At 37.8% G+C, this 21,999-nt stretch overlaps 1 protein-coding gene across 5 annotated transcripts; it reads left to right on the forward strand.

Annotated features, from left to right (window-relative positions):
- Nucleotides 1-4,691: 4,691 nt before the first annotated feature.
- On the forward strand, nt 4,692-12,111 carry chst3a (carbohydrate (chondroitin 6) sulfotransferase 3a). Of its 5 annotated transcripts, none has more exons than XM_035531712.2 (4): nt 4,692-4,793; nt 4,990-5,101; nt 7,954-8,153; nt 8,361-12,111. In XM_035531712.2, the coding sequence occupies exons 3-4, from the start codon at nt 8,074-8,076 to the stop codon at nt 9,553-9,555; spliced, it is 1,275 nt and encodes a 424-aa protein (XP_035387605.1). In that variant the 5' UTR covers nt 4,692-4,793; nt 4,990-5,101; nt 7,954-8,073; the 3' UTR covers nt 9,556-12,111. The 5 variants fall into 5 exon arrangements, with proteins under 5 accessions (XP_035387605.1, XP_081581381.1, XP_081581380.1 ...); XM_081725255.1 differs by having other exon boundaries at nt 4,996-5,101; nt 7,933-8,153; XM_081725254.1 differs by having other exon boundaries at nt 4,996-5,101.
- The last annotated feature ends 9,888 nt before the right edge of the window (nt 12,112-21,999 follow it).

A 21,999-nucleotide genomic window follows, 5' to 3' on the forward strand; every position in this document is an offset into this window, starting at 1 on the left:
CCCTTAGCTATCACCAGATCAGGTATGAAAAGTTATTGTATTTGTAATGATGTTTAAATACCCATTTAATTCAGAGACAATATGGTTACCTATTTCTCTGAATTTCTCTGAATTTCTCATAATTCTACTACCACTCAAGATTGGTAACCTTTGCCTATCACCAGTGCAAATGTGGAAATATTGTACTGTACTTTTTTTTTTTTTTTTTTTTAAATCCTAATGTCATTAATGGGGTTTTGGGATAGTATGATTATCGATTTCTCTGAAATTTCCTACAATGCCAAAACGGTTCCACTACCACATAAGAGTCAAGATGCACTTCCTCTGGGACCCACGTCATAAGAAACACAAATACAGACATTAAAATACTTTTCAAAAATCCCATCAAATTACAAATAGTTCAGAGTGACCTGTATCCTCCCTCCATTGGACACTTCTCACCAGTGGCTGGAACACTCCAGAGAAGAACATCTACAACATTCCTGGTGTTTCCCTGGGCATGATGCGGCTGCTTGCCAATTATGCCCACATATGCTCAGTGCCTGTAAATAAAGACAATGTGCAGGAGCTGCTAGCAGCTGCACACCAGTTCTTCTTCCTGGGTGTGGTGCATGCCTGCTGCTAGTTCCTGGAGGCTAAGCTGGATCCGGAGAACTGCATAGGTATCTTGAAGCTGGCCGACTTCTACTTGTGTTGGGACTTGTGACAGAAAGCCTACCTGTTCATCCTCCACCATTAGATTGTGTGTTTGTCAGAAGAGGTCCTGGAGCTAACACTGACTGAGCTTGTTGAGATCATTGAGAAGGATAACCTCAATGTCAAACAGGAGGATGAGGTTATCATGCATGCTCCTCAGGAAAGGATGGAACACATCGCCATCTTGCTGCCAAAGGTCAGAAAGAGACATTGCCGGTATAGTGACCTTGCAATAGTCTTGCTTTGATGAACCTCACGGATAGTTATAGCATTATAGCTTATACAAAACAACACCAATGGGTTGACAAAAAGTCACAAATGTAACATAGCAGCTCCTATCATGCAATATTAACCTACCACCACCTACCACTCTGAATTCACCTACCACCACCTACCACTCAGCATTCACCTACTATCACCTACCACTCAGCATTCACCTACTATCACCTACCACTCAGCATTCACCTACTATCACCTACCACTCAGCATTCACCTACTATCACCTATCACTCAGTATTCACCTACCACCACCTACCACTCAGTATTCACCTACTATCACCTACCACTCAGTATTCACCTACTATCACCTACCACTCAGTATTCACCTACCACCACCTACCACTCAGTATTCACCTACCACCACCTACCACTCAGTATTCACCTACTATCACCTACCACTCAGCATTCACCTACCACCACCTACCACTCAGCATTCACCTACCACCACCTACCACTCAGTATTCACCTACCACCACCTACCACTCAGTATTCACCTACCACTCAGTATTCACCTACCACCACCTACCACTCAGCATTCACCTACCACCACCTACCACTCAGCATTCACCTACCACCACCTACCACTCAGCATTCACCTACCACCACCTACCACTCAGCATTCACCTACCACCACCTACCACTCAGTATTCACCTACCACCACCTACCACTCAGCATTCACCTACCACCACCTACCACTCAGCATTCACCTACCACCACCTACCACTCAGTATTCACCTACCACCACCTACCATTCAGTATTCACCTACCACCACCTACCACTCAGCATTCACCTACTATCACCTATCACTCAGTATTCACCTACTATCACCTATCACTCAGTATTCACCTAACACTGCCTATTCTCAGTATTCATCTAAAATTTGCCAGTCGTCATCTAACATCAATCATATAACATACACTATAAATCACTCAGTATTCCCTGACGTTAACCTAACATTTACCTGAGATCAACTAATGTTCACATAACTGTATGCTTCCAACTTTGTGAGAACAGTTTGGGCAAGGCCCTTTTATGTTCCAGCATGACTGGGCCCAATTGCACAAAGCAAGGTCCATAAAGGCATGGTTAGATGAGTTTAGTGTGGAAGAACTTCATTGGCCTGCAAAGAGCCCTGACTTCAGCCCCACTGTACAACTTTATCTTTATCTAGTTGTTACAAATACTGAACTTGAATTTAAAATGAGGAATTTTATAATAAAGTACATTAACTGTAACAGGCTTAAATCTGAAATTGTGGTACTGGCTACTGCATGAAATGTGTACCGTGTCATGGCCTTAAATTAAATTAGGCACTCAAGACAGACTTTATAAAGCACATCTCATTTATTAAGCTTTTTTTTTTTTTTTTATAAATCTCATAAACACATTGGTACTATGATGTAATTGTGATTCATTCTGGAACTCTCTTGATAAACATTGATTTATTTACAAACGTCAGCACATTTGCCTTATTTCATTTGTATACTTTCTGATTTTCCCAATGTTCATGGATGACTGAGGCTCTCCTTATACATACTGTATACTGCATACTGCATACAGTATATTGTAAACTGGTCCCCATAGTAGTATGCAATATAGTATCCAGCACGTGACAAACGTAAACCATATTACGACGTCACATGAATGTACGAAGGTTCTTGAGATTTTTTTGCTACAGTAGCTGATGGGATGCAGTACACCACGAAGATAGCTCCGGTCATGTACTGGTATATTTGGTGGATGTAGTATATCATTTGGGTATCGTTTGCATACTGGAAAAGTTTCTTTTGGTCACATACTGCATAAAGCATACTGATTTGGGACCCAGTCAGTATGTGAGTAGTATGTGGAAGGCTATTTCTAACACATCCTAGGAGCGTTTAACTGGTGTGTCAGCTCATATTCATTCCCCAGTAAAACATAGAGGCATGGATAACCACTTAAATATTCTTAAAAACTAAAGTAGAAAAAAAATCTATAAGGGAACACGATTAGAATTTGTTCATAAGAATTTCTAGGAGTGCCAATAATTAACACATGTTTTTGTAAAAGGTTAAAAGATTAGTTTTCTTTCCTATTTTGAATGCATTATCTAGGTTGTTAGCAATTCTTGAGAACACTGTATAAGGTACACACACTTGGTCTTGGTGAATAGGGTCCTTTTGTATCAGTTTGAGCTAAAGTATGTAGAATAGTACAGTACCTATCCCCAAACAGTGTGGATGTCTAAGTGATGAAGTGAATCACTTTTAAGCTTTTGAAGTGTTTTACAGCTTATTTTTCAGTCTTATAATTTATTTACGAACACAATGGCTATCACCAATGTAAGTTTGTACAGATTCCACTGTACCATTTTTTCATAAATCCATATTAAAATTGTTATGTCATTAATGGGGCTTCAAGATAGCATTGTTATCTATTTCTCAGAAATGTACCATAATGCCAAAACAATTGCACTGGTGATTAAGAGAGGTAGCCCTTAGCTATCAAAACTGCAAGTTTGGGAAAAATGTACTGTATCATTTTTACAATGGTATTAGACCTTGTTAACCAAAAACAGCCATGTAATAAGTTGACTTGCAAATTCAATCTTATCTGATTTCTTTGCAGAGTTTTACATTCTGGCTCTTGTGTTCTTTTGGTTTATGACTTTTCTAATATTATTGTCATTTTATATTGTAATGTTGTCCTGCAACCCCAAACACATTCTTTTAACATGCATACACTACATTGACACAAAAATAAATTTTCTGCTGTCACTGTTTGAATATCTCGGTGCAAAACTATCAGCATTGATGAGTTGTTCCCCTAACAGGATTTATTGTCCAAGTATGTTTAAACATACAGTATACATTCAGTACCATTAGTGATTAAGGACTGATCTTTTTTCATCCCTGTAAAGTATAGGATGGTTCTCATCTTTCCTGTAGATGGGTTCCATCCTTTTAAGGTATAACTTGCCCACACCTTTTCTAACTTTGTAAAGTAGAGCCTGCATACATCTGTGTATTAAGAAATCATGTCTAAACATACATTAAAACTAAATAAGATCAAAAGGTTTGTGGCTTAGACATTACCACTAGCAGGCCCAGGCCCCATATAATGCCTAATTTTAGGAAACCAATGGTATGAAAACATTGGTGGTTAAGCAAAAAATGGGATTTTAAAATCGATTTATGACAAAACAGTATAGTAGAATCTCTCCAAACTTGAATTGTTTTGGCATTATGGGAAAATTCTGAGAAACAGCTAACCAAAATCAGCCTATATGATATGAATATATTAATTTGCCTAAAGGTAGTATGACTAATATAGATTTATGGTACAGTAGAATTTGGTAATAAATGCACTGGTTATAGCCAAAGGCTCCTACCCTTATGTGGTTGTAGAATTGTTTTGTCATTAAGTGAAAATTTTGAGAAATTGCTATCCATACTGTTGTTATGACCCCGTCTAGGCTGTGAGGGCGTAACAAGGAAAAATAAATGTAAACGGCTAATGGAATGTAAGTTATAAAACGTGCATTCGGGTCAGTTTGGGAGCGTAATCAATTCAGACTAAGATAAAAAGCCTAATAAAAAATGGTAGCTGAACAGAAAATCGAAACTGGACTTGCTGTGTAAATGCCTATGTAAGCGCAGTCCTGATGAACTCCTAAAACAGAACCGTACTTCTGAGCTCTGCCACAAGGGGCTTTTCAACATGTGACGACGTTTCCAGAGTACCACAAACTTTGAGACCACCAAGCCGTTCGACGAAACAGAACAGTCCAGAATCGTTAAAAGACAACATCTCGTTCCGTATAGGCCACGATTAGTATGTTTCATTATGTTTTGTGCCGTCGTATTTTATTCTGTCTGGATACGTAATGTCACGTATTTTTGAACTGCTGACAAAGTTTCATTTACAGTTAATTTAGATAACTTTCTAGTAGGTTGTTCGTTAATCTGAAGACGTTCGTATTGTAATAAGGCAAGTCGTAACTCATACACTCACTCTTTCTGTTGCCGAGTGCCAGTTTTTTTAGTTTTCAAAGACAAAGCAACAGTGTGAAGCGCGACCATGCGGGATGTTGCGGGGCGTGCGAATGACCCCTCCAAGACCACGTAAAGTTTAAAAGAAAGGTATGTCTTCGCTATTACAGACAAAAATGATCAGACCACAATCATTCAATAATTTATCGTCAGTGAGTCACTTTTATGTAGAAATATCTTTAGAGAGTTATTTATATTTTTGGTAAGATACCGTATTATCTTAATGTTAATGGTATACTGTTAGGACTGCCCCTGGTATCCTATCACTAACAATAGTGATATTCTTACATACTTGCTCATATTAATGGAATTTATCACGCGTCTTTTTTAACGTTTCTGAAGTCTGAGGTCTTAACTATTTAGAGAAAAACCTTAGTGTGATTTATTTTCTTAGATGACAAATGGTAGTCATTAGGCTACAAGTGGTAGTAAAAAGACACTCCTGTGGAGTAGTGATTGGACTAAAACTGGCAATGAACCAAAACTGCACATTGTTCACACGGTCTCATTTATCGCTCTCGTCCCGTTACGGTTATAAACTACCAGGAGGACCCTAACGATACTGTGATGTCACCCTACACAAATTAAGGTACCATGAGAAACATTTGTTGCTTTAGCGTAGGGAATAATTATATTCTATTTAGCTGTCTATCATAGTGAATCAAAGCGATGTGTAATGGTGGTCACATTTCGGACCATTAGTTTTTAACCTTGTTATCTTGTATGCTGTAGAGTAAGTTATTCCATAGATAAAGTGAATAAATCTATTATTTTAGACCACTATCCATGCCATTACTTCTGAAAATGTTCATGCTAGATACTATCTATAACTAAATAATATTATTTATTATTCTGGTATAAAATCAGTAGATCAACCCTTGGTGTTGTGCAGTTGTTGTTTACTAATGTTGTTTACTAATGATTGAACTGACATTCAGAAAGCTAATAACTGATGACGCTCACAAACCTTACAAGCTCATTACAGCACACAATTGCTAGTCTTTCTGCCTCCACTACACCACCTCCACCCCAGACCACCTCTGCCACAGCTGCACCGAGTGAGCCCAGGCAGCACCAGTGAGCCTGTCACTGGCGATAGTGGATTTATCTCACTGGAGAACTCCCACTAAACAGTGCCTGTCTCCCAGGAGGCACCATCACGCACTGCTGAACCGCAAAGCGCTCAGTAATGAAACAAGACAAAAACACAGGGCCTAAACACGCTTGCTAGACTCACACAGCTCACACCTCTGCAATACCAATTTTAGTTTCCTCCTCATGCGTCATGTTCCTTGACATAAAATAGCACTAAATTATTTCAGTGAAGCAAACAAAACAGCTTTGCCAAGATATGTCCGTCTGGTTACACCATATAGCCTAGTATCTCAGCTTTGAATGAATACAATTACCCCTTGACCAACCAGTTCACAAACATCAGTCAATAAAAAAATACACAGAGCCTAAAACTCCCTGTGAGGTGTTTTTAAAATATTACACTTTCAGATGAAGTTATTGTCAGATTTTTTTAATCCAGTAATATTGACACAAAGTTATGTAAATAACTGAATTACCATGTTTTTCAGTTTCCCTTGTTACATGTGATGCAACTTTCAGACTGTGAGAGCAGCCATTAATGTAATTTGTATGGGGATGATAAACAGAGTGATGTCCATTTCTGCCTCAGCAGATCATCTGATTTGTCAAATGCTCCAGTGGCTTTTGAATATGTAAAGAGCTCAGCTCAGCCGCTGCTGTTGACAGCTTGATGGCTATGGCATAATAAGCTCACATAATTGGTTTATATTTACTTACAGTGCAAACTATCATTCACTGATGGGCTGAAAATTGTCTTTTCCTAAAAGATATGCTTGTACAGATAATTTTCTTACTTATTAAAATAGTGGAAAGGTTCTGCTTACATTTCATTCCACTGATTGTAGGTTATATATATATATATATATATATATATATATATATATATATATATATATATATATATATATATATATATGTCATATTCTTTTCAAATATATATATTTGACAAGAATATGATGGCTTAATTGCTAGTAATTTTTTGTATAATTTATATATATTTTAAATAAATAATAGAAAAATACTCTAAAAATACTTTATTTAAACTGTTTTAAACACTAAAGAATCTGTTCCAGAGATTCTTTGGGTTGTCCCAAGTTGTGCAAGATGTTTGTGGACCAACTATTTGTGGTACATGAAAGCTAGACTGATCCCCACATAAGACCTTAAAAGAGTAAATAAACATTTGGAGGTTTTGCAACTTCACTGAAAGGGCACTTCAGTGTTTCAGCAAAGATGCCAGAGTCTTGGCTTAGGCAAACATTATAAAAAAAACAGCTTCAGTATGAGCATCTGCAAAGCTAAGGAGGGAGCTTAATATAAGGAGCAGACTTAGAGGAACCTTTGGTTTTCACAAACTACATCTTTTCTAATACAGAAGGCTAAACTCTAGAATTTCCATCAAGACATTCAATGCATTATTGTACATACAAGCATACAAGCTAGAGGCAGTATGCATTGTTCTTCATAATAAGACCTTATAGAGAAATGGTTCCTAGAGAGGTGCTCTGGGATCTGCTGGATATCCTTAGTAACAGTTTTTAAACAAGAGGGAGATGCTGAGACACTGAGACACTGAGTGGTTTTCCACTGCTCACTGCTATGAGTCAGCTGATGATGGTGTCTGGTCTTTATTAGGCATAGAAGAACAAAGCTGAGGTTGTTTTGGTCTACTAACTCTCTGTACTGTGAGCAGTCTAATTTACCTCAAATAGTCAGCTGATTAAATCATTTGTTGCATTTAATGTCATTTATATTCTGTAAATTACTTAAGAGCTATGTTAAAATTATAATAATAATAATAATAATAATAATAATAATTTCAACAGTCTGCTGTCTGCTTTATGCAGGTCATGTCATGACATGAGAAGAACCTGAATGCTGTTTGAGTCAGCATCTTAGGTTTGGCAACAGTGAATATATGCACTTACTGGCTGTGGAGACATTTCCAGACAGAATCCAGTTCAAGAATGAGGAATAAATATGCTATTCTTATTATCTGCATTGTGGCACTTGTCATCATTGAAAAGGAAAACAAAATTATATCAAGGTGAGTTTTTGATTATATTTGATTATAATTTTAGTTTGAAAAAAGTAGAGTTTGTGAATGCAGTAATTCATTTATACAGTTATAAATACTGAGCATAAACTGAGAATAAACCTTACTGAAATATAGAAATAGAACACTCAGCATATGTGAATGTCCTTTTATATGTAGGTCTGAAACCCCTTAATCTTGTTTTGTCTACACTTTCAGAGTGTCTGACAAGCTCACACTCAGACAGACGCTGCAGACTCCCGAGCCTCTATCACTTTACAATGGCTCCAGTACCTCTGTGGCCATGGAGGGTGGGCATGAGATGGGCATGGAGAATGACACACTGTTCTTAGAGCCTGACCACGGAGGCCATAGGCACATCTTGCTGCTGGCCGCCACACGCACTGGCTCCTCATTTGTCGGAGAGTTCTTCAACCAGCTGGGATCTGACATGTTCTACCTCTTTGAGCCGCTGTGGCACGTGGAGCGGATGCTGTCACAGGACACAGGCATCCCCAATGCCACCGAATCATCCCTGGCCTACAGGGATGTGCTCCTGAGCCTCTTCCTGTGTGACTTTTCACTGCTGGAGCGCTTCATCAGCCCGCCGCCCCAAGCCCACATCACCTCGGGTCTGTTCCGGAGAGACTCCAGCATGGCCCTGTGCGAGGAACAGGTGTGCACACCCGTGGTGAAGGATGTGTTTGAGAGGTACCGCTGCAAGGCGCGCCGGTGTGGACCCCTTAACTTGACCTTGGCCTCAGACACCTGCCGGTCCAAGGAGTACAGAGCCATTAAAACAGTCAGAGTTCGGCAACTGGAGACACTTCGCTTGCTAGTGGAGGACCCCAGGCTGGATATCAGGGTAATACAGCTGGTGAGAGACCCCCGTGCCATTTTGGCTTCACGGATGGTGGCCTTTTCCAGTAAGTACCAAACTTGGAAAAGCTGGGCGGCGAATGGAGAGGTGCCCATAGAAGACGAAGAGGTGAAGCGGCTCCAAGGGAACTGTAATCAAATCCGCATGTCTGCTGAGCTGGGTTTGAGTAGGCCAGTTTGGCTGGAAAACCGCTACATGCTAGTGCGCTATGAGGACATTGCCAGGTACCCTATGCAGAAAGCAGCTGAGATGTACAGTTTTACTGGAATCCCATTCACATCACATGCAAGAGAGTGGATCCTTAAAAACACTCATGCATCACAGCTTGCCAGTGGAGTGTACTCGACACAGAAAAACTCCTCAGAACAGGTGGAAAAGTGGCGGTTTAATATGCCCTTCAAATTAGCCCAAGTTGTGCAAGAAGTTTGTGGACCTACAATGGAACTATTTGGGTATAGATTCGCTGATAGTGAACAGACACTGGTTAACAAGTCTGTTACTTTGCTTGAAGAAAAACAATTTAATTTATCATAGATCCTATTTACCTAGTTACTCATTTATGTTTCTCGATTTTTAAGGTACTGCAAATTGAAATTGGAAAAAAATTCTATGTAGTTGTATATTTGAAAATATATATATTGTATATTTGAAAATATATATAAATATATATTTGAATAGATGTATGACACTGGAACACAGATGTTACTGTTGTGTTTTCAGTTCTCAGTTCATTATTTAGCTTTAATCTAACAAAAGTATTTTCAGATAGGTTTGACTAATTAAAATAATGAATGATTCATTCATTGTATTTGCTGCTTCTATTTGAAAAGGGATTATATTTATTCCAGGGTGGTTGGGTGTAGGTGTGTGCATGTATGGTGTGCATGAGGTGGCTGCTTTTAGTCTTTGCAATATACAGAGCCATCTTTTGTCTAGTCTAAGATGTGATTCTGGACAGTGAGTCAGTGAAGGGTTTTAACACAAACCTCTTTTGTGTCTGATGCCTTCATATTTATTTTTTACAAATATTTGGGTTGTTGCCATGGGCAAAGTTTGTTGTTATTTATTTTTTTTTATTTCTAAGCTTAATATAAAAAAGCTACATTTTTAAGCACAATCATTTTTTTTACTGTTTATGATCTCATCAGGTCTTCCCTTGGGAAAGGAAGTAGTTTGTAGAAACAGCTAGCATGAGGGAATCTGAAAGTATGCAGTGTTCTGTACATACAATGGAGGCATTATTTCCCAAAAAGCCAAGACTGAACCAAATTTCTGCACAGGCAAAATAATGGAATGTAATGTTTTTCATGCTATTAGAATTCTGTATAAGTTTCTGTACACAGAGTACAGTGTCATAAGTGAAACTGACAAGAAATAGCATATAGTCATGGTGATATTTAAACAGGTAATTGAAGTAAATACCATTAAAATGAATACTTTTATTACTCTTATGGTATTTACTAAATGTCTGGTATCGACTATGACAGAGCAACAGAAAAAAATCCTTTCACTAAAAGCTGAGAAAATACTGCTAACCAAAACAGAGCTGTTTATTTTTTTCTGTCCCTGTAAAAGAGAGGAGAAATGAGAGAAGAAATGATATCTTCATAGCTTTATAGTTTAAGATGCTAGAGTCACATTCAACTCCTTACAAACAAGATTAAATTAAAATTATGACAGTGAAGATTATAAAGTTAAATAAGAGCATAAAAATAAGAGGAAGGAGGACATAAAGAGCCCAGTCACAGTCACAGTTACAATCTCCACATTGAAGACTGGGTCCCAGTCACAATCTCCACATTGAAGACTGGGTTCCAGTCACAGTCTCCACACTGAAGACTGGGTTCCAGTCACAGTCTCCACACTGAAGACTGGGTTCCAGTCACAATCTCCACACTGAAAACTGGGTTCCAGTCACAATCTCCACACTGAAAACTGGGTCACAGTCACAATCTCCACATTGAAGACTGGGTTCCAGTCACAGTCTCCACACTGAAGACTGGGTTCCAGTCACAATCTCCACACTGAAGACTGCGTCACAGTCACAATCTCCACACTGAAGACTGGGTCCCAGTCACAATCTCCACACTGAAGACTGGGTCCCAGTCACAATCTCCTCACTCAGTCACAGTCCTTAAGTGGTCCAGTTAATATTGAAAAGGGAGACTATATATTTTTTTTATTTGTGAAATTCTAGAGCTATTTTTTGTTTTTTGACTGCAAGCTGAAATATATGTTTTAAACATACCAAACAAATCCCTATACTGATTGAACACTGGATAAGTGTGGCTGGAGCTCACCTTTGCCCAACAGGTTATCTCACTTATCCCACTCACTCACCACTGTAGCTAACAGTAAATGACACATAGAACCATAAATACAGGCTCTAAATGTTTTGTTTATTTTTGCTTGTTTTGTAAACAATGGAATCAAATCACTAGCTATTTTATCTCAAAACAGAGTAAAATATTTATACATGTGAAATCCAAAAGGCAGAATTTCTGTGCATTTATAATGCTATAAATCCGAAGCAAAAGTAACTGCCAATTTCTGATTGTGCCTCAATGTAAATATTCAATGTTTTATTCTCATATTATCTACTGGATAATTTGGATAACTTTCCCTGTCAAACCCATTTCAGTGCTGAATCTATGTTACCAGATCTTTCACTTGGGTTCAGAAATACTAAAGCTGCATGCTGAGCATTATACTGTTCTGCCTGTTCACAACTTCACATTTTTATCAAATTTTTATACTTTGCAAATAAGTTTTACATTACTTTAAAGTACATTAAATTACATTTTAAAAGGTTACATGCAAAATGTGTCCTCTGGAATAATAGAAAATCCGTATGGTAAAAATGTCTCCCCCCCCCAAATGCACCCATGATGTTAATGATTTTAGTCTATTGTAACAGAGAATGTAAATCAGCAAGGAATCATGGTATGGAAAGTTTCCACAAAAATGTAGCCACACCATATAACTCAGTGTGAGCTTGAGTGATACAAACTTTGCTGGACAAACATTATTATGTCTGAACCTTTTTTTCTCTCTTTAGGAACAAAATAAATAGCTTTCATTATTTCTCTATTTCACCTATTAATGGTTATTCTTCATAAAATCACTCAGAATGACCACTGTCCTTGTCAAACATGAACACTTGGAGTACTGGGCAAGAGTCATAAGAAGTCAAAAAATCTATAACTATCTTATTTTCTTTTCCATGGTTGTTTTCCTTAACTTTCGGCTGTCTGTGAATGCATAGTCTGTTATAAGATTGTGTTGTGCTGGCAGGCAAGAAACAGGTCTCCTTGTGTGTGTGTGTGTAGGTCTGTGTTTATGCACATATGTGTGTGACATGTGCTCGCAGGACGAGCCAGCCTCACACACTCCAGACTGCTCTGAGCACACTGAGGCTCACATGGCTGCTCAACGGCCCTTTCATACGGCTGTCCTGCCCACAGCACAAGACCTACCTGTTCACAGCTCAGCAGCTCAGCCAAGCAGCTGCACAGACCCCATCTAGGAGGAAGAGATTCCTGCACACTCCAGTGAACTAAACATTTATAAGTAGTAGATATACTGAAAGGGTCTCATGTAAATGTATTTTTCAACAAAGATATTTATGTTAAATGGGGGAAAACAGCTTGTGTGCAGGAAAGGTTTGACTCTGTGTGTAATAGAAAGTAATGCTATTAGTAATGCTAATATTTTGCTTTGAAATGGCACAGCACTCTGATGTTTAACTGCAGTGCTGTGAGAGAGCTGTCCACAGAGAGGGAGCTAAAGAGTAACACTGCATTGATCAAGAGGGTTGAGGAGCGAGCATTCTCTCAGCCTTAATAACTTATATTAATAACTACATATAGAGAATTTTAGAACTTCATATATATATGGGTGCTTATGTACATATGTACTGCAGTCATCACATCTCGACCGATTTTGCAGTTCTGAGGAAATGGTTACCAAAAATATGCACTCTACCACTAGAGGGCAGTGTTGTTCTGCCTGTCTCCTTTTCAGTTAAAATTCATTAAAACCTGTTTTAATTTTGTTGCTTTTATTTACAGGTTTTAACATCTGATTATGATCCATACAAAAGTATAACATTTTACTGTTTAAGAAGAACAAAATATAGGTAATTACAAAGAAGACTCATATGATTTCAGTATACAGTTGGTTTGAAAACCATGTTTGTATTAGTACTAGTACTACTTCCTGAGTACTGATGTAAGAATGATTCCCTTTTCACAGGATTTGATGTCCAGTCCTAATCCACAGTTATGGCAGACAGGCAAAGCTGACATCCTTCCCTGGCTTTGATGATTAGGCCAATCTAATTCTTAACCACTGTGCACTATTATATAAGACCTACATCCAGTGAGAAGCTGTTTTACTGTTTACAATGGTTATTTGTAAAGGTTAGGTCCAAACCTGATAAAGTAACAAAAAATATCAATAGTGCAACTGTTTTGGCCATGTTTTCATACCTCGTTTTCTTGAACGTGTTACTTCTTCCCAATAATGACCCGGATGGCTATGACCAAAGCTGTCTGCAAACAATTGCTTGTGTGTGATCTCTGAAGAGTGACCTGGTATCACAGGAAAAGGTCCAGTGCCTCTATCTGCAGCTCATGTGGTGAAGAGCACCCAGGCTGCATGGGAGTACGCATGTGAGTCAGCCAAATGCAGCCCTGCTCAAACACGTCCCCTTACATTTCAACTCACTGATACATAAATTACTTGCACTGCTGCTTTGAACTGTGTACAAGGGCGGCAAAAGTCTGTCTCTGAGTGTCTCTCAGTGATCCTGTCCTTTTTATCATTAATACAAACAATCCACAAAATCCACAGATACAGATCGGTAAGCATTGCCATCCTAGAATAAGGAACTAGCACAAACACAGATGTTTAAGGCCTTTGAGATAATTTCTGGCTTTGGTGAAAATATGGATGGTAGTACAAGGTGGTGATTGGCTGGGGTGGGATGAAAACGTTTGTAAGGATAAGCGGCTAATTTGGTGATGAGTGGAAGCAACTTGGCTACGTGGGTCTTGATGGGTGGCACTGGCCGTCCAGTTATATCAGACCTTAGCACTTTCCCAAGCTTTTATGCTCCACCTCTGGACCCTCCTACTAAAAGATACACAGGCAAGACTTTCATGAATATTTCAAACACAGATAACCAACTAAGCACTGAGACACCAGCGATCAAATCAGTCCTGTGCATAGGCTGGTAGCAGAATTAAAGTCTATACTCAACTTTTTTGAATATCTATGTTCAGGGCACCTTTAGTAATAAATATTGCAGAATGCATATTCAAAATCACATTGCCAAAAAGATACATTTTTGCAGTCTGTTAAACAAAACAAAATATGAAATGAAACAACAACAACAACAACAACAAACTAGAATAGTGATTGCCAAATAATTGGTGTTGAGATTATTTAATTTAATTTAGATTCATTTAGAAACATGAAAAGTTATCCTCAAAATACACCGAAGAGTTTAAATATAGCATTCAGTGATATAAAATGTTGCAGTCAATCTATCTTCATTTAGCAATCTTTCATAGTGTTCTTGTACAGGCTCAGATTGACAGTTGTGTCCATAGCAGTGGCCTTTTAATTAAAGTGAGTGAAGTAAAGTGGGAGGCCTGGCAGCCTGGCAGGAAAATGGCATGTCCACTCCATTGTGGTCCTGCATGGGAACAGCAAACTGTCCATCATCTACCTGCTACCTGTGCCATGGTCGGACTCTGCTGTAACGTGAGATGCCTTACATCTGCTTGAAGCTGAACGAGGAGGTGCTCTGCACAGACCCTATCGCTTACACGGGTCTGCACCCACCATTGTGCTGCAGAGCAGCAGCTGTTGTGCACTCAGGAGCAGCGGAGAGGCCTGCCTCTGCTGCCTGGGAGCTCACTTCTACCATGGTGGGCACAAAGACATAAAAATACATGGTATCATGTGCTGTGCCAGAACACAAATAGTTCTACATTCATATGTCACTTGACCTCTTAAGCCATGATGAGACCAGAGGCTCAGCTTGTGCTCTTTAATGGATTGGTAGTTTGAAAATGACAAATTCAAAATAAGTACACATTTAAAAAATAAACAGCAGCAAAAATATTAATGTTTACTGTATAACCTAATTTGACATATCACCATATGTGATGACAAAATGAACCTGGCATAAAGAAGAAAGTAGAATCTTCAGTTTAAGATTAATAAAATCTTAGGGAGTAAATCTTAAAACTTACTGACTTAGTAAAGCTTATGAGCAGTTGACTGCAACATGGTGATGATAACTGAATGCTCAGGGCTGTTCATGAACCAGGAAAAAAGGTCTTCTCTTTCTTCTTTATCTAACTTATTCTGATAACTAAATGCCCTACAGCAACTAATACATGACTGACAAGCAAAACTATTAATTTCTACTCTTTGGAATTAATTCTGCAATATGTGTCTTGTTGAGCCCATTCAAGGCAGACGATTAGGATTAGTGATGGAGAAGACTGCTGTAATGAAAGTTTGATAGGTGTGAGCTGTGAGGAAGATGAGTCTTGAGGGAAGAGTGCCAGCTAACTGGATTAGGTCAGACACACATCATCAAACAGTTTGTATCACTTTTGGCTGTGTAAAAGGTGTCAACACCTTTTACACAGCCATGGCTTACATGACCCAGTAAGCCATTCAACATTTATAAGGCATTGAAAAATGATCTGCTGATTCCGTTGAAGGCTTTCCTGGTTTGATTTCCAAAATGTATGTAGATGCAGTATGAGTATCTAAGGCAATGGCAAGCCCATGTACCACTGTACTGATTTTTTCTGGGAGAATAAAGTGGAGAAACATGCGCACTAGATATTAGTTTAGGCATTAGAAGATATTACTTTTTATCAGTATCAGAATGTACCAGTGGAATTTCTCAGCTGTATGGCCCAGTGAGGACAACACATTGCACCCATAAATAATACATATTTTATTTGTAAATGGCCAAAGTGTCATAGTATCTGTAAAGGGCTTGTATACGGTGACCTGTCAGTCACTCGATTGGAAGTGCCATCTCGGGTTGCCTGAACTATGATTAGTCAGTTCTCGATTAGTTGTTCTGCTCCTGCAATATTCATGTTCTCTGAAACAGATATCATAACAATGTTTTTTTTCTCTTGTGTGAATGTGAGAGGGAATCCCACCATGGTCACTCTGAGAGCATGTCTATTAGCTTAGCAAAAAAAACTATTGCATTTTTAATAATTCAACCATTGGCTTATTTATAATTCAGTAGAATCAAGAGTAAGAGGTGGAGTTCTTTTCTTGAATAGGTGAGCAAATTAAATGGTCTGGAAAGCCTAAGGTTATTAACCCTTCTCAGACATAGTCTTCTCTCATCCTGGGCATTATAATGTGTACCAGCTCTCCAAGGTGTGAGTTTGAGGACTTTTGCAGAAAAAAAAGAATTTGGGCAGTTTTTATTTAATAAATTACATAAATTACACTAGATCACCCCTTCTGGCGGTTGCTTCTGTTCCATGTTGGAAATGTTGACAGACTGTATTGTGTGCTCCCCTTCAGCATAGCAGCTCTTGAACAGATTTATTTTCAAGCTCAGATTCCTCCCAAATTAGTTTGTACATTGACACACACACACACACACACACACCTATATATATATATATATATATATATATATATATATATATATATATATATATATATATATATATATATATATATATATATATATATATATTTCACTGTGCAAGTCAGAAAGTTCTGTGACACATTATACATCACCTAGTCTATTTCCCAGTTTTACAGGCTTTGGTATCCATCTCAGTGAAACTCGTGAATGCTTTAATTAAGGGGGGAATACACTGGCAGGGTTTCAGGGAAATTTCCTAATACAAAAATAAAAGCTTCTAACTCATTACCTTTTCTTACAATAATTGTCATGTTTATAAAGATTTTATTTCTATTCTCTTACAAAAATACAACAGGCATTATAAGTAGAGCAATACAAGACCTGCACATTTTTCCCCCCAAAATAGGCAGTTTCTCTGACCTTGGTTCTTTTGTTTTACCTTTTACACACCACACATACACACGTACTTTTTTCCCAGATACTCAGTAACCAGCATAAGCAGAACTATCCATCTATTCCCATCAGTAAGACAGCGGGGCCTCAGCTCAGCCTAGCCTGAGAGAGAGAGAGAGGCCACATATCTCAGGACTTCTACTGTTTACATTGCCTCAGGTCATACAGGGGACCAACCCAGACGAAGACCCCTCCTGACTCTGTCTTTATAAAAAATGGAGCCCAGTTCTATCAGATTCTGCCTCTGAAATATCTGAATTTTCATTCAGAGAGATGAAGCCAGGGGTGTTTTTAAGTTTCTTAGTCTCTCAAGTGAATTCTTCACCAATTTCTATGTAGTCAGCAACAGATATTTATTTCATGGTTATCAATCACAGTTCACTGACAGCAGGCCTGGGCTACTGTTCCCCTTGTCCCCTCTTGATGACACAGCAATCACATATAAAGAAAGGAATCATGCTAAATATATAAATATATAATTTAAGCTTTTTGTTATTATTTTGCATTTTTAAAACATGACATGAATGAATCATCATTTGAATTGTTGGTTTCTTTAACAAAGACAAAGAGAAAAAGCTTAATCCTTAACAATAATAATTTGCTCATGATAACATCATTGCTACAATACAATGCATGCACAGCTGAATTTTGATTCCTAAACTGATTCCAATATATTGATAAAAGCATTCCAGTAACCAGATACACTCATGGAAAATAACAACATTCAAGGAGGATTGTTATGGAAACAAAAATTGTATTCTGCATTCTAGTTCTCTTGGGAAGAAGATAGGTTTCTATCTTCTAGCCATACCCACAAACAGACTTGCACCTTGACTGTAGGTGTCCACTTTTCACTCTGTGATTGATGGCAGTATTCCCAGTGAATAGTTGCCAGTTTGAACTTTCGTTCTTAATACCAGTGTCAACAGTGCATCTCTGCTTCCCTGCCTGGTGTTTTAGCCCTGAGGAGACACCTAACCAAATTCCAGCTTCGCTGCTTATAAACAGTGTAATCTCTCAGTCTCTCACACAGCAAATAAACAGAGTATGCAGTTAAAACCAGGCAACTCAATATCCTACTTCCTTCCTTTGTGCATAGTTGACAGGCATTAGTGGGGCTTGGCTAAAATAAAAATAAAAGGTAACATATTTTACAGGCAACAAGACGAAAGTGGCCACTTTGTGGGGACAGATGAAAGGTTAAGTGCACTGAGCCTCAGTTTTGTCAAAAGGACTTTAGAAAAATTGTGGAAATCTGCATTGAGAGTTTCAGTTAGCTTATGTTATCCTCAGCATAAATCTTGAAGATCACAAAAGGCCTGTTGATATGATGATCTCTACAAATTCAGTATATCTGGAAAAAGTTTCAAAATAAAAATTCACACACATGCATGTACACACACACACACACACACACACACACACACACACACACACACACACAAGTAATATTTCTAATCAGTTGTAATTGACATATTTCTAATCATTAATAAAATATTTCATAGAATAAATATAAAACTGATAATAAAACATTTACTCCACAGAACAAATGATTATTATCTAAATACAAAGTAGAATACTTTTAAAATGGTTTGAAAGTGTTACAGTCCAATAAAGTATTACTGGTTTAGTGCTTCGTACTACCTCCTGATGGCAGTACTTACTAGGATATTTCCTGCACTAAATCATTTACAGATTGTATAAATGTTTTTAATTTATTTATTTCACTAAAATGACTAAATCCTCTCTACAACATAGGCTACTGTCAGAAACAATGAAAATACAATGGACTACCAAACAGAATTACCATCACTATTAGAGAATTATTGTACCTACAAAAGATGCTTCTCGCTGGTCCTTAATGGGTGGACCTTGTGTCTTCTCTTTGATAATTTTTGGTTAGTACACTAACATGCCATATACTGGAATACACTGAACAGATTAAGATATCTGTGTAGGACAAAGGATTGAGATACAGTATAAAAGTATATAATGTAAAAGTACTGAACAAATTTTATGAGATGTCCAGTACAATAAAATGGATAACTCTAAATTTTATGGTAGTATGGAAGGAGCGGTTAACAAATGCGCGATGAGTGTTTAGAATGGGATGGGGTGAGTGTGCTCTGGGAGATCCTCTCCCCTCCAAGCCCCTAAGGGGCAGCAGAAGACTGCACAATGACACCTCTTCCTGGCTGTCCCTGAGCCTCCCTATGCCATTGCCAGCCTCTATTCACATTCAACACATAACCTACTGGTGATTCACAAGGCTCATCTATAGATCAGAGTAACACTAGCGATTAGTACCCAAGGCTGAAGTTCAGTGCATGTTTTGGGCATGGTTAATGTCACATCGTTTAGAATGCTGAGGCTAGCTCTTTGCTGAAGGCATTATTGCAGTCGATGGAGCAACCTGGGTGAAATAGGGTATTCTCTAGCAGGTGTATGTCATCAAAAACATTAAACCAACAATACAAATGCACAATGGACTATGACTTTGTTCTTAAATTTACTTCAGCCTATGATTTGTTTAATATCTTTAAAGTATTCTTTATGATTTTATCTTCATGATTTGTAATTATTTCAAAATTCTTAAATCTAAAAAAATAGAAACACTACACTGATTACTCCTGTTGCATATATGGTTGTATGCACAGAATAATGCCTTTTTGAGCATTTAATGCTGTTTAATCAACTACAAAAGGTAGAAATAAACAAGAAATGCATATCAGCAGATGTATATTTAAAATATAAATATATATATTTTATATATAAAATATATATAATATTTGATATTGTATATATATATATATATATATATATATATATTTTGAATCAAAAGCCTATTTTATATTATATATATATATATATATATATATATATATATATATATATATATATATAAAATATAAAATAGGCTTTTGATTCAAAATTTATCTAAAATATAAACTTGGCCTTTTGGTATTTGACTAGCAGTCAGAAGGTTGCCAGTTCAAGCCCAACCACTGCCAGGTTGCCACTGTTGGGCCCCTAACAAAGGCTCAACCCTCAATTGCTCAAGCTGTGTTCAGTAAGAAAGATACATTTCTAGAGTGTGCTTGAAAAACCGAGCATTTGTCTCTTGTTATAAAAAAAAAACCAGCAAGCAAACAAACAAACAAACAAAAATACTTATCTGAAATACACAGTTAGGGATAAAAGATCCTTTCAGATACATGTGTTTTTGTACATTACCTTGTGTAATGTGTGGGATGCCCAGGTAAGCTGGCATGTACACACACACACACACACACACACACACACACACACACACACACACACACACACACACACACACATACACAAAATAGCTATTCCAAACACACAACAGAGACTTTCCCATTCTTTCAGCAAACTCGATTAAGTGAAGGGGGCAGATGTGGAGTTGTGTGTGTGGGCCCAGTACAAAGGCAGAAAGGAGCACTGCAGTTCAAGGCTATCATGTGAATTGTTTTTCATATGAAAAATGGAATGAGTCAGAAGTTTTGCGATAAGTGACAAAGCAGGCAGTGCCTCAAATTCCACTGCGGGATGCAACACAATTTAATAAAGAGAGGAGGTCTTGAGAGGAAAAAGTGTGACGTGAAGGTTAGCTGGAGGTCTCTCGCTAGATGAAAGTGGGAACTCTCTCTCCCACTGCTGTCAGCACTTTTTAATGTGAACTTTGCGATTGATTGGCAGGCCTGGCCAGGTTTTCCCCCAAACTTTCCCAGCCTGTATGTCGGCTCCTCCCGTCCAACACTCGCGCTATGCTAGTACTCCCTTTTCCACCAGAGGCTTTCACTGAAATTCTAACCATTAAAAAGGCAAAGAGTCATGGTACTAATTTAGAAAAATTTGCACACTGCAAATATTTACAACTGTCATATTCCAATTATATCAATGGAAAGAAAAAACTATAAAATATAAAAGATAATGATACAAATAATTTAAATTAGTATCAAGTGTCAGAATGGTCAAATTCCAAATGAAAATTCAGAAACATATCATAATGATGAATATCTTGCTCCTTATTCATTGTTGTAACTGATCTCTGACTACATCACATTTACTGGAATAATTAGACCAACACTCCAAGCGGTTTTGTGCAGTAAGCCCACCCTTAACTTTTACATGGAATATCACTGGAGTTAAGCTGCGACCTTTGTCTACAGAGCAATATAAAAAATGTCAGAACAAAAATTGAAAGACACACAATGCTCATTTCACATAAAGGTCAGAAATTCAATCACACTGCCCTAAAGGATTTCACTAATAAAGTATGTACAGGCAACACTAGTTTCTGACTTTATAATGATTCGCTGGTTCGTACACTATCACTTTTTCAACAAGCTCCTTTTTGTTATTGATTAACCCAAATACCTTGAAGTAAGAGAAAGGAATCTATGACATACAATTATCTATGACATAAAACTTTCAAACTCTTTCTGTGTTTTATGCAAAATGTGTCAAAACTCTCTAAACTCTCTAACTTAGGTTTAGTGTCATCATAATTTATTCATCTTAACTTCAGACTTCAGGCACATTTACCAAGATAGGTTCAGAACTCGAATACTATCAGACTATCAAAATCCTCAAAGGAAACAGTCTTAAAGACAAATAACTTACTTCACTCACATACTTGCACGCACACACACACACACACACACACACACACACACACACACACACACACACACACACACACACACGCACACACACGCACACAAATGATTTTAAGGGCTTTACAGACAGCTAAAAGCTTGTGGACAAGATGTAAGATACAATATATTTTGTTCAGTGTATCACAGTTTTTGAAGGTGTTCCAAAACATAAAGCGAAATGTCATAGATATCTTG

The sequence above is a fragment of the Electrophorus electricus genome, chromosome 12 (assembly GCF_041902795.1).
Source record: "Electrophorus electricus isolate QZ-2024a chromosome 12, ASM4190279v1, whole genome shotgun sequence".
Taxonomy (NCBI): Eukaryota; Metazoa; Chordata; class Actinopteri; order Gymnotiformes; family Gymnotidae; genus Electrophorus; species Electrophorus electricus.